Genomic DNA, 11669 nt, shown 5'->3' on the forward strand with positions numbered 1-11669 from the left:
TTTATTCCATAACAAGTGGGTCACTGTACAGATCCTGCTATGTTGATATGCCTGAATAAAAAAACCCAGAGGCCAGAGATAGTCACTGGTTTTTCGATACCTTGCTATCGCCTGAGGTTCTGAGAAAGCTGGCTGAGACAAAATGCTATATGTACACTGCCTGACCAAAGAAACAAGAAGACTTCAGCACATCCCAAAGACTTTCAATGAAGTTAAGGTCAAAGGTTGGCCAGATCATCTGTGATAATGATTCCTTATGTTCCCTGAACCATTCTGTGACAATTCAAGCCCGATGGATCTTGGCATTATCATCCTGGAATATTCCCATGCCATTAGGAAGGGAAAAACCCACTGATGGTATAACCTGGACATTCAGTAGATTCAGATACTCCGCTGGCTTCACTCTGTTGCTGCATAACGTTGTTGAGCATTAATAACAGTCCAATCGTTGACTCTTAAGTACTAGCTTATTTAAATTCAAACTGTGACCTTTTTTGGCCTGGCAGTGTGTCTGACGTAGGCTGATATCTAGCATGTGCAAGTCTAGACAACTGTACTTATATCAGGAGATGATGTTAGTGTGTGCGCTTCTGAGACCATATAAATACTCCTCTCATCCCGTTAACTGCTACCATAACCCGGCCGGCCCCAGAAAACCCATTCACCGCGAGAAGCTGGTATGTCACAGATTACTTTCTCCGGGCGGAATAAAAGGCGGACGCCCGGTGTTTGCAGCACGGACGGATATGCCGGTGACACACGTTCCTTTGACTTTGCTCCGGGAGGCGGGGCAATGCTTAGAGTTATACAACGTGGGGAATAGCTGCGTAGAGGGGACTGCAACATTTATTTGTCCCCTAGTCCTTCACTAGAGGCAAAATAGTAATTTCGTTAGCTAAACATGTATCGGCGAGTTTTACATTCCGCGTTAAGAAGCGTTACGATAAATCCTTCAGCCTCAAGAGCCGCTGTCGTAAAGGTAATTGAGTTTGGTAGCGGTGTGCTTTAAGTTCTCTCTGACCTCATCGATAAGTTTATTAAGCTATAACTGTTCTTTAAGTTGCGAATAAACGAGTTGTAATGAGGACAAATCCATTTCTGTATGTTTGTAGCCCCTCTGGCAGTGTTAATACATCGGGTTTATCTATAGCTGCACGTTTAAACTCCACGTTACAAAACTTCATCTACACATCAACTGTAACAGTACATTTGTACATTATTTTGGAGAAAACTTGTCATATTATATTGTAGGTTGCACTCACAGCTGTGATGCTTATCTGTTTGCACCTGTCCTGTGTCACACACACGTCGTTTGTAAATGATATCATTTTGCACTGTATCTTCCTGGGTCGTTGCAGTATGGGCTGATCATCAGGGGGCTTATGCAGTATGTGTAATTTATTAAACAATACAAAGGTTTTATAAAACCGTAAGAACAATTGCATATTATTGGCATTAAAGTTAATATTCAGTTTTTAATAGTTTATGGACGGATGCGTAGAAGATGAGCATTGCACGTACAGCATCCTACTGTTCTAACTGTTCTAAAATCCTCGGCAAACGCAGGTTGGAGAGCAGCAAGCAGCTGTTCTCAGATCAGCAGCAGCCTGCCCTGGTGCATCCCGAATACAGCATCGGCGGCTTCACCTCACCAGAGAGGTACACTGCCAGCCTAAGATACTTAACGTGACCTAATTATGCGAATTATACTAATTATACCATGTGGACGCGCCAGGCATTTTGGGAAGATGGAGGGTGCGCCTCACGTTGTACACCACAATCTGAAATGTTGCACACATATATAGCTAACAAATAAAATATATCCTTTGAAAGGCCGGCCTTAGCAGAGAACAATGTTAATTTATTAGAGAGAAGGATTGACAGGCAGACTAATATTGATAACATGAATGTTTGGTCATGCATTTGCAAATTGTCCCTTTTTTAAGCTATAAAAAAATTGCAAGTGCTGTGTTGAATGTTGCTTTAAATGATGTGGGTGTCGCTGTTCATTGGGTACCAAGATAGTCGTGTTTGAAGCCTACAGCCAATTGTGCTTGTATTTGATGGGACCTTACGACCTGCCCTGTAATAAGTCAGAGTTAGAAAACTGCAGTAAACATCATAGGTAAACATCATTGGCCAAATGTACAGATACGCTTGGAGATATAGGCTTAACACATTGTTTTTTTTTCCCTGTTTGGAACTGTAGTTCCCCAGTTAATAATTTATGTTTAAAAACATATTTACCTATGAAGTCACTGGACATCCTGCATCTGAACTCCATTCACCATTCACTCACACATGCACTCCTACGGGCAATTTAGCAAGTCCAATTAGCCTCAGCATGTTTTTGGACTGTGGGGGGAAACCGGAGTACCCGGAGGAAACCCCACGACGACATGGGGAGAACATGCAAACTCCACACCAGGCGTAGATTCGAACCCAGGTCCCAGAGGTGTGAGGCAACAGTGCTAACCACTGCACCACCATGCCGCCCCCATCAGTGTTACATATTATCATGTTTTTCATGCTGCTGTAACCCCCAGTCTCACACGCGATGTTGATTTGTCTTAAATTTCTGCTCGTATGCGTGTCTGTGTTGTGTATGCCTTCCTGCCCTCCCATGTCTTTGGATGACTGTCATTCAGGTGTTTTGTTTTTTGAACAGACACATACATTCTGGCGGTATTTTCATATCTGTGAAATGTGCCCTTGGACTGGTGAGTTAAAAATAGATTTTGAGAAACGTGTGTGGCGTCTCCAAAGCTGTCCGCAGTAAAAGAACCCGCAGAGGCCCCCAAAGAAGAGATAGGAACCTTCACCAGACTCATCGAAGCCATGGGCTTTACGGGACCTCTCAAATACAACAAATGGGTGAGTGTTCGAGCTGCCTTGCTTAGAAACGGTACATTCGCATGCCCTGCTGTGAATTAGCATGTGGTGCTGCGCAACGCTTCCATCAGACACGTTTGTCTTTTGTTTTTCCTTCAGAAAATTAAGATAGCAGCTTTACGAATGTATACCTGTTGTGTTGAGAGAATCGCCTATGATGACTTCTTTGAAAGTAAGTTTCCTGGAGTCGATTAACATTTGTTTGGTATTTCACAACCTATATTATCCCTAGTCTGATCTAATAGCTGAATGAGATTTTTATATATATATATATATATATATATATATATATATATATATATATATATATATATATATATATATATATATAAAACCCTCTTAGATAATGGTTTTGATGGTGTAATCGCAGGGCGGCATAGTGGTGCAGTGGTTAGCACTGTTGCCTCACACCTCTGGGACCCGAGTTCACATGTGTGTGGAGTTTGCATGTTCTCCCCATGTCGTTGTGGGGTTTCCTCCGGGTACTCTGGTTTCCCCCCACAGTCCAAAAACATGCTGAGGCTAACTGGACTTACTAAATTGCCCGTAGGTGTGCATGTGTGAGTGAATGGTGTGTGAGTGTGCCCTGCGATGGGCTGGCCCCCCATCCTGGGTTGTTCCCTGCCTCCTGCCCATTGCTTCTGGCATAGACTCCGGACCCCCCGCGACCCAGTAGGAAAAGCGGTTTGGAAGATGGATGGTGTAATCGCATGTTTTCTGATCTACAGAATTTGCACATTTAATTCTTGCTTTTTTCCTCTCTCAAAATAAGGAAATGAATGGCGATTGTATATTAAGAGTGTGACTGAAATGTGTGACTTTTTGGTCACGTTTTCCTTGGGAAATCAACAGCACATGCAGTATGGAAGAGTACAGGGAGCAGATGATTATATGCACTGAATGCTTTTTGTAAACAGTTAAATTGTTACTGACCAAGGTATAATATGAGGGGATTTTAATTATTGCTTTATTAAGATGGGGGAGACACCACATAATAAAAGAGATTTAAGGCTAAAGTTGCCTTCTGACATTTTATTATTGTTATTACTGAGATTAATGTGTCTTTTTAATGTGTTATGATTGTTCATGAAGAATGTGGAGCATAAACTCCACAGTGTCCATAACTGGGGTTCCTCATGTTTTACCATCTGCCCTTAGAGTGCTCACTGCCGGACACACTCAACTCCTGGTTTTTGGTGGCAGAGCTCCATGTGTGGTAAGCAGTCTTTAAAAGTAGTAAAATTATTGTTATTTTTTTTCTTTTCTTTTATAAATTTGCAGAGTAGTTAAGCAGTACTGAAAATGAACATTTTGTGTTGAGAAAACCATTGGTGGTCTGCAGGTGAACATAGTGGCTTGGGAGCATCCTTAAGTTGGGCAAGTGCATATTGAGTTGAATGCACCCTTGATGTTGAGCAAGTGTGCATAATAGAATTGAGTAATTTATTTATCCCCCCATAGGAAAAATTAAGTAGTTTTTGCATATCCCACCTGGTATTCCATGGCAGAGGGAGATGTATATGTCAGTGCCTAGCACCTCTAGAGCAGTTAGAGTTATGGGCTTTGCCCAACAGTACCGCAATTACTTTGGCAGCCACCTTCCAGATATGGTCCCTAGCCTGCTGAGCTGCATACCGCTTGCCTGATGTGTGTGCGAACAAAGTAAATTGGACGCACTCTTACCAATGTACAATTGAAGTAGTTGTTGACTGTCTTCAACTTATAATAATGTTCTCCATGTAGCCAGAGTGGATAGGGAGCATCCTTTGCTACTACCAAGTGAGAGTAATGGTTTGTTCTAAATACTCTTGAGGGTCTCAAAGTGGGTGTAGCAGGTTGAACACACCAATTGACAAATGTGGTTAGGGATCACCCATGATGGTGTGCAAGTGAGTATATTGAATTAGAGGCTTGATGGTGGTGTTTATAAGCATAGTGGTTTGGATGCACCCTTAACAATCTAGAAGTTTGCATATTCTCTTGGAACAACCCTTGATGGCTTTAATTAAGCATAGTGAATTGGAAACGTCCTTGACGGTATTTGAGTGTACATCTCAAGATTTGGAGGTTCCACTGATGTTGTGCATGTGAATGGGATGCTTTGGAAGCACTCCTGACTTTATGCAAGTGAAAACACTGGATTGGATGCACCCTTGTTAATGCCACCCTTGCATATGGGTTTTGAAGCATCCTTTAAAGGCCTTTAGTGAATATGTTGGCTTGTAAGAACCCTTTATTGTTTCCATTGAGGGTAATCATTTGTAAGAAGTGAGCTTGGTGGCTCTGAAACCCCCCCTTGACATTCTGCAAGTGATGACAGTAACCTGCAAGTGTGCTTAGTGATTTGGAAGCTCCCTGGCTAGTCTGCATGTGTGGACGGGTGTTCAGCATGTCATGTCCTCTGGGTGATGGTCATGTTTTCTGCAGGATGTGTCTCGTCCGGATGAGGCAGGAAGGTCGAGCAGGGAAGTACCTTTGCAGGTATCTGGTCCACTCCATGTGGGAAGACGTGGAGCAGCGGTGTAAAATAATGGGGGTAAGATGAACCCCGTGCAAATTCAGGTCAATACTAATCCCTGTCACATCACCATACCCTTTAAAAAAGATGACCTGTATGACTTATTGATATATATATTCTAACGATAAATAGTGATGCATTTTCAATCAGCTTTATGCAAATGTAACAGTGAAACACATTGGCACGTTCCATTATCACTCTATGGAAGACCATCTTCTGCCTTTAAGTATGAATTGGTATTGCAGCAGTGATGTCATAATTCTGGGTACTCTAGAATATAAAGCTCGGGATTTTAATAATTTGGGGTCTGCGTTAAGGAGAGATCAGAACCGTCATCCTTTGGGATGCTGCGGCAGTATATGCTCCAGTGCATCAAGCAGCTGCACTTGCAGTACAAGTCAAAGTCTGGACATACCTAATGAAAGAAAAATAACCTGAGAATACTTCGAGGCAAAGTAGTAAACATTATCTTGTGAACAAGGAAAGCGATGGAGTGCTGTGACAGACGACCAGTTGTTTTGAAGAGTTTAGAATTTAGGAATTTTTTCAGGTGTTGAGAACTTCTGTTGGTCATTGCAGTATTTGACATGCATAATTTCATTGCTTCAAGGTCATTTACCATAAGCTGAATATCAGCTAAAAGAGGCAAATGCATTAGGAGTGCCCAGACTTTTGACCTTAACTGTCGTTGCTCATGATACCTGAAATTTGTTTAAAGAACAAATAATTTCCCCTCCTTTATTAGAATATGAATTATTGTCCTCATGGACACTAGTCCTTTACTTTCTTCTGCGTCCTAAAACTCCAGTTGGTATGAGAGTTCCTACTGCTGGGGCTGGATAATGGATGGTTAGTTTACATGAATCCAGCAGATGCTTTTGCTCAAAACAATGTACAAGTGAGAACAGCCTGACGTTCCGAGCCAGCATCCCCGATTACTCTGCTCCTAATGGGATTTGAACCCGCAACCTTCAGGACAAATTCCTGTTTCTTAACAGTGCTACACATTGCTTCACTCGGTTGGCCTTGCAGTCTGCATTTAATAGAAATAAGAATCTGTTGAGTTGTTAGGGTTGTTAATTGCTGACATTTTTTTCTGTGTTATGTCAATTATTTAAATACAGAGTATTTATGTCATTTCATGCTGCTGCTTGAATGACCCTAATCTTGTTTTGCAGAAAAGTAATTTTGACAATGTTTGGTTTCCTGAAAATTCCAAAAATTAGTACAAAACAACTTAAGGCAGCTGAGGTATCTGGGTTAACCAACATTTTATTAAAATATTGTGTTGCAAGCATCTAACAGAATGAACCCATTTTTTAATCATTCTTCATCTTCAGAAATTAAGCTTTGCATTGGCTTATTTCATGCTTTGCGATGCTTAATTGCGTAAAATATTTACTCTGCTGGTTGTTTATGTAAGTGTGTTTTTCTCTGAGACACAATGATGCCAGTCATGTAGAGGTTTATTAGGCATTTCTTTAATTTGTGGCGTGTCGCTCACTAAATGAGTCCAAACGGACTGATTGGGGATTTTTTTATTTTTTATTTTTTTGCCTAGAATTGTTTGTAAAGGGTTTTTATTCCCCCCAGATGTTATCTTGCATTGGCGAAAGTTAGTTTGTTGCAGTTTTTGTTGCAGGGAATATTCAGGTTGAGTGAGGTCAAGGAAAGGTCAGGAATCCGTCGCGGTGACATTTTCCCGTGACGATCATATCCTGCTTCTGTCAGAGCTGAGTCTAACACAGCTGTGCAAATCACCCCCCCCCCCCCCAAAAAAAAAAAAAACCTCACCTTCTCTTGCTGAACTATGCTTGAATGTTGCGTTCTTGGAAAATTTTTAGGCAGTCATTTTAAAACCGGTTACTAATGCCCTTAATATAATAATCCATGCACTTTATCATGATGTAAGTCTGACCTGAGTGCACATTTATTATTGTTACTCCTTTTGGTGAAGTCTGGAAAAAGCTACCCGCTCCAGCGTTCCGGACCCCGGCCGCTCTAATGTGATGAGAGTGACTGTTGAAAGCCGCGCACGTTTGATCGCCCACGTTTTGATGTATCTTGCGTTTCTCTGTCCGCGTGCGTGTCGCATGCATTAAGGCTGAGGTGTTGACATAATTCGATTGCTTGATCCCTGCAGTTTGACCGCGTTTCCCCGCAGGCGGGAGGCGCCGGGCTGTAGTGAACTCACTACTGCCCTCTGATGGATTTTCCGTGACGTAACCTTTTTCTCTTGTGAGGACTGTAAATCATGAAAATTTCAGTATGACTTAAAGAAAAAAAAACTTTTTTTTTTATTTTTTAAAGGTGTCTGTCATTGTAAATTTATTATTGCCATTATGCTTATTAATCAGCCGCTGGCGGTAGCTTAGCCGGACTGCACACCGCACCTAGCTTCTCCTAGAGTTAAACGCCCTGGTTGCCGTGGTTGCGTACCCCCTCCACCTCCCCACCCATAGAGGCCTCCTCCCTCAGTGGTTCGGGGCACCGTCAGGGCAGTGTGTAAGTTCTGACGAAGGGAAAGTTACTGTAATAAAGGGACCTTTGTTAGCCCATGGGGGAGGGGGGGGGATGTGGCCAGCTAGTCGCATGCACAGCTCCGCCATTGTTTATTCAGTGGCCCTGCAGGATCTAACCGCAGCCCCTAGCTGTGATGCTAAGGAGCGGAGTCACACCCCACTGGACCCCGTTCCTGTTATGACTGTAACCCGAGCGCCGCTCCGATACCGAAAAATACGTGAAAAAAAAACACATGGAAGGACCTGGCTTCCCGACGTGTTAACAGAGTGCAGGACTCGCCCGCGCTGCCCGCACTCTCTCACCGCCTCCATAATTAGGATGATTAATCGACGGAGATTAAGGGAAACCAGTAGTTTTGAAAGTGCTGCGAGTCGGCGTGTGAAGTTGTACGAGCCATTTTTTTTTTTCCCCTCTTTTTTTTGGAATGTAATTTTTATGATGATAATGAATCCATCCATCTTCCATAACTGCTTATGCAGTGCAGGGTCGCGCGTTTCTGGGCTGCAGGAGGAAACCCGAGAACCCAGAGGAAACCCGCACAGACACATGGAGAACATGCAAACTATCCACACACATAGGGTGGGAATCAAACCCCCAGCCCTGCAGGTGTGTAGCCGCAATATTACCCATGAGCCTCTGCATAGCCCAGCAATAACTAATAATAATTCATTCATTCATTCATTTTCCATAGTGGCTTTTCCTATGCAGGGTTGTGGAGGTCCAGATCCTGTCCTGGTAGCTATGGGGAATAACCCAGGAAGAGGCGCCATCCCTTCCCAGACTAATAATAATTATTATTTATCGTTTAGGTGATGCTTGCGTCCCAAGATAATTCATTTTTCCGTTCCTTATTCAAGGGTGTAAGGCAGGTGTCTTTGTGATTTATGCATATCGTTCGAGCTCAGCATGCCATTTTCTAGGAAGTGCTGAGACCATTATCATTTCTGGCAGACGTACTCGTCATCTGTGCATGCGCTTGTCCGTCTAGTAAAGGACAATCAGATATTTGCTATGGAGTCATTGTTGAAATAGGCAAATGAATTCCGACCGAGAAAATGAACTTCCATTTGAGTGATGATTGTAATCATTTGCAGTAGGGAATATTTATCAGAGACAGATTAGCCATTCCCATCAAATTAAATTTGATTGTTTGTAGGGAGGTCTTGGGACAAATACTTAATTTCGTTTGTTCACCATGTGGTTTGCAGTGGGAATTTGCTGCCATTTTTTATTGTTTGTGTTTTGCTTCTTATTATCTGGACTGCATTTGTATGGACAAAACGCTTCCTTGGGCGGCTTGGGGTCTTTGTTCATAGGACGTCATTTGTCGACTGGCAGTGAACTTCCCCTTTAAGAATCTAGTCACCCCTTTAAGAATGCAAATGTACTTTAAAACAATGATGTCAGTATTTTGGTAATAGTGTGAATAGCACTTTCGTTAAATTTTAATTAATAGTAGAAATGGTAGCTAGTCTATTGACCGTCTGAATTGTTGTATATGTACTTACGTATTTATGAATGAAGAATTACTGTTCATATATTAATGAACGTTCTCCAGTCATGTTCAGGAGAATATCGTCTGTGCTTTGATGATGTTTTCTTGTCGTTTTGGAAGTGCCTGCCTCATGACTGCTGTATGGCTTGGCTTTAAAAGTGTCGAGTACACAGGAAATTTGGCTGAAAACGAGTGAGCGTGCTCGTCACTGGAGCCCGTCAGCTGGTATTTTCGTAGGTAACTGCGGTTCATTCACTGACGTCTGTTTAGCTGCTATCTTCAAAGGTAATTAGAATTTATGCTATTTGACGGCTTGGAGTTTCAAGTGTTTCAAGGGTTTATTTTTTTTCCTCTCTTAAAGCATAAAAAAATTTTTGATCTTAACTAATTTGATGGTAGACATGAGACCTGGACAGTGGCCCTTTGGTTTTCTGTTGTCATGGGGGGTTGGGGGTATTTATACACACAAAGCTGAGACATTTCAAACCACGTTTTTTTTTTTTTTTTTTTTGGTTTTCTTCAGAGGTGCTTGGTGCGATACTTTAGTGAATTTAGTGATTAATTGTCATTGTTGACACACCACAGCACGCACTGCACAACAACGAAACGTGTCCTCTGCATTTAACCCATATGTGCCAATGTGACACAGCAGGGGGGCAGCTAGCTCAGCGCCCGGGCACTGAATTAGCACTTTGAATGGCAGTCAGGCTGCAGTGTTCACGTTATAGTGTTAATGCGTAATTATATTGTGTTATTTTTCAGCCTTATGAAATGAAGGGTGGGTGATGTTCTGCGGTCAGAATAGGTCTGGCAGGTGTCCGTGTGTCAGATTGGACATGGATGTCATGGGGGGGGGCAGAAATAATAATTAATAATTACACACTGGTCATTAATTAGGCACAGGTTCCCTCAGCACATATCCAGTGAATTCAAGGCCTCATACTTATTTAGAATAAACATAATAATCTAAATGAATGAAGACCTTGGAGGGTTAGGGTCTGTTCTCTAGCCCTCAGTTCTGCATGGAATCGCCTTGAGTGTTTTTAGTGTAATTTTCTAAGTGTCTCGCCTCCTGTGTACCGCCTGTCATAATACGGTTCAGCGATGGTTGTGCCTCATGCTTTCCGGACGTGATAGTAGTGCTTATGCTCCCCCCCCCCCTGCAATTATTTTAGCTAGGGGGTGGAACTGTTGTGGATAATTCTCGCATCAACGTTTTGTTGCTAGGAGCCGCTAATTGTCTTAATTGTCGTAGGGACCAACGCATAGTCGGAGTGATGTCAAATTATCATACATGTGTATTGCTGTGACTTGTGCACTTGTGGAGCGGCTGCGTGTGGAGGCTCAGGGTCCTTCCTGTTCGTTCTTTAATATTTCCCCGTTGTCAGCCATAAATGTGCTCAAAGTGATGGATATACTCCCTCTACTGGTTCTGTGGGGAAATGCAATGGCAGATTTTATTGTATGACTAATTTAGACATGTAGCCTTGGGCTTTGACCTCACTGTGTACGTACTGGATGTCCCATCCAGGAAGCCCCATCTCTTGTGCCCTATGCTATCTGGGATAGGCTCCAGGTTCCATAGAATCCTGTATTAAATAAGTCATTATGGATGGATAGATATGTAATTAGTTCCTGTAAACGGAGGAACCAGACCCCACCTGGTGGTGAAGCTATTGAGGGTTGTTTGCCTTCCACAGACATAAAAAGCATTTTATACCTTTTTATAGGAAAGCCCAGCTAGGGGTGCTGGTTGTTACAGGAAGACATTAATTGGGCTTAACTGTGATCAACCATAAAGTGAAGTGCTTTTAAGTGTCAGTGTTGCCCCCTACTGGCCCCTAGTGACACATTCTCCCCTCGCACCAGATCGACGCTGTGGAGAGGAAGGAGAGCATGAAGGTGATGACCGAGACCTTCTACGCGGCTCTTTTTGGATACGATGAGGTGGGAGCCGCTCGCCAGTGTCCCAGACAGCGTCAGTTGAGGCTGAGGGTTTGAGTGACCTCGTGCCCCACCCCCCACAGGGCATCCTGTCATGTGACCGGGTCCTGGCAGCGGCTCTCTGGAGGAACTTGTTCAACAAACAGTGTGAGGACCCGCGGCAGCTGGAGCTTATGGTGCAGTACGTCCGCAAGCAGGTCAGCGCCCTGCCGGCTCCCTCTGGTTTTCCCATTTTGCTGCAGAAGGTGGCTTCCCTCCGTCTTCGGCGTTCCCTACCTGACCCCTTACTGCCTTCGG

General features: G+C 43.1%; 1 protein-coding gene across 1 annotated transcript in view; it reads left to right on the forward strand.

Annotated features, from left to right (window-relative positions):
- The first annotated feature begins 748 nt into the window (after positions 1-748).
- Positions 749-11669, forward strand: part of LOC125747442 (ubiquinol-cytochrome-c reductase complex assembly factor 1) — a 13257-nt gene continuing 2336 nt past the window's right edge. The window contains exons 1-8 of the mRNA XM_049022683.1: positions 749-979; positions 1567-1659; positions 2767-2874; positions 2992-3064; positions 4051-4108; positions 5320-5428; positions 11298-11375; positions 11456-11569. Of these exons, the coding sequence (XP_048878640.1) occupies positions 902-979; positions 1567-1659; positions 2767-2874; positions 2992-3064; positions 4051-4108; positions 5320-5428; positions 11298-11375; positions 11456-11569 (711 nt within the window). The 5' untranslated portion in view covers positions 749-901. The remainder of the gene's footprint in view (positions 980-1566; positions 1660-2766; positions 2875-2991; positions 3065-4050; positions 4109-5319; positions 5429-11297; positions 11376-11455; positions 11570-11669) is intronic.

The sequence above is a fragment of the Brienomyrus brachyistius genome, chromosome 8 (assembly GCF_023856365.1).
Source record: "Brienomyrus brachyistius isolate T26 chromosome 8, BBRACH_0.4, whole genome shotgun sequence".
In the NCBI taxonomy this organism is placed as follows: domain Eukaryota; kingdom Metazoa; phylum Chordata; class Actinopteri; order Osteoglossiformes; family Mormyridae; genus Brienomyrus; species Brienomyrus brachyistius.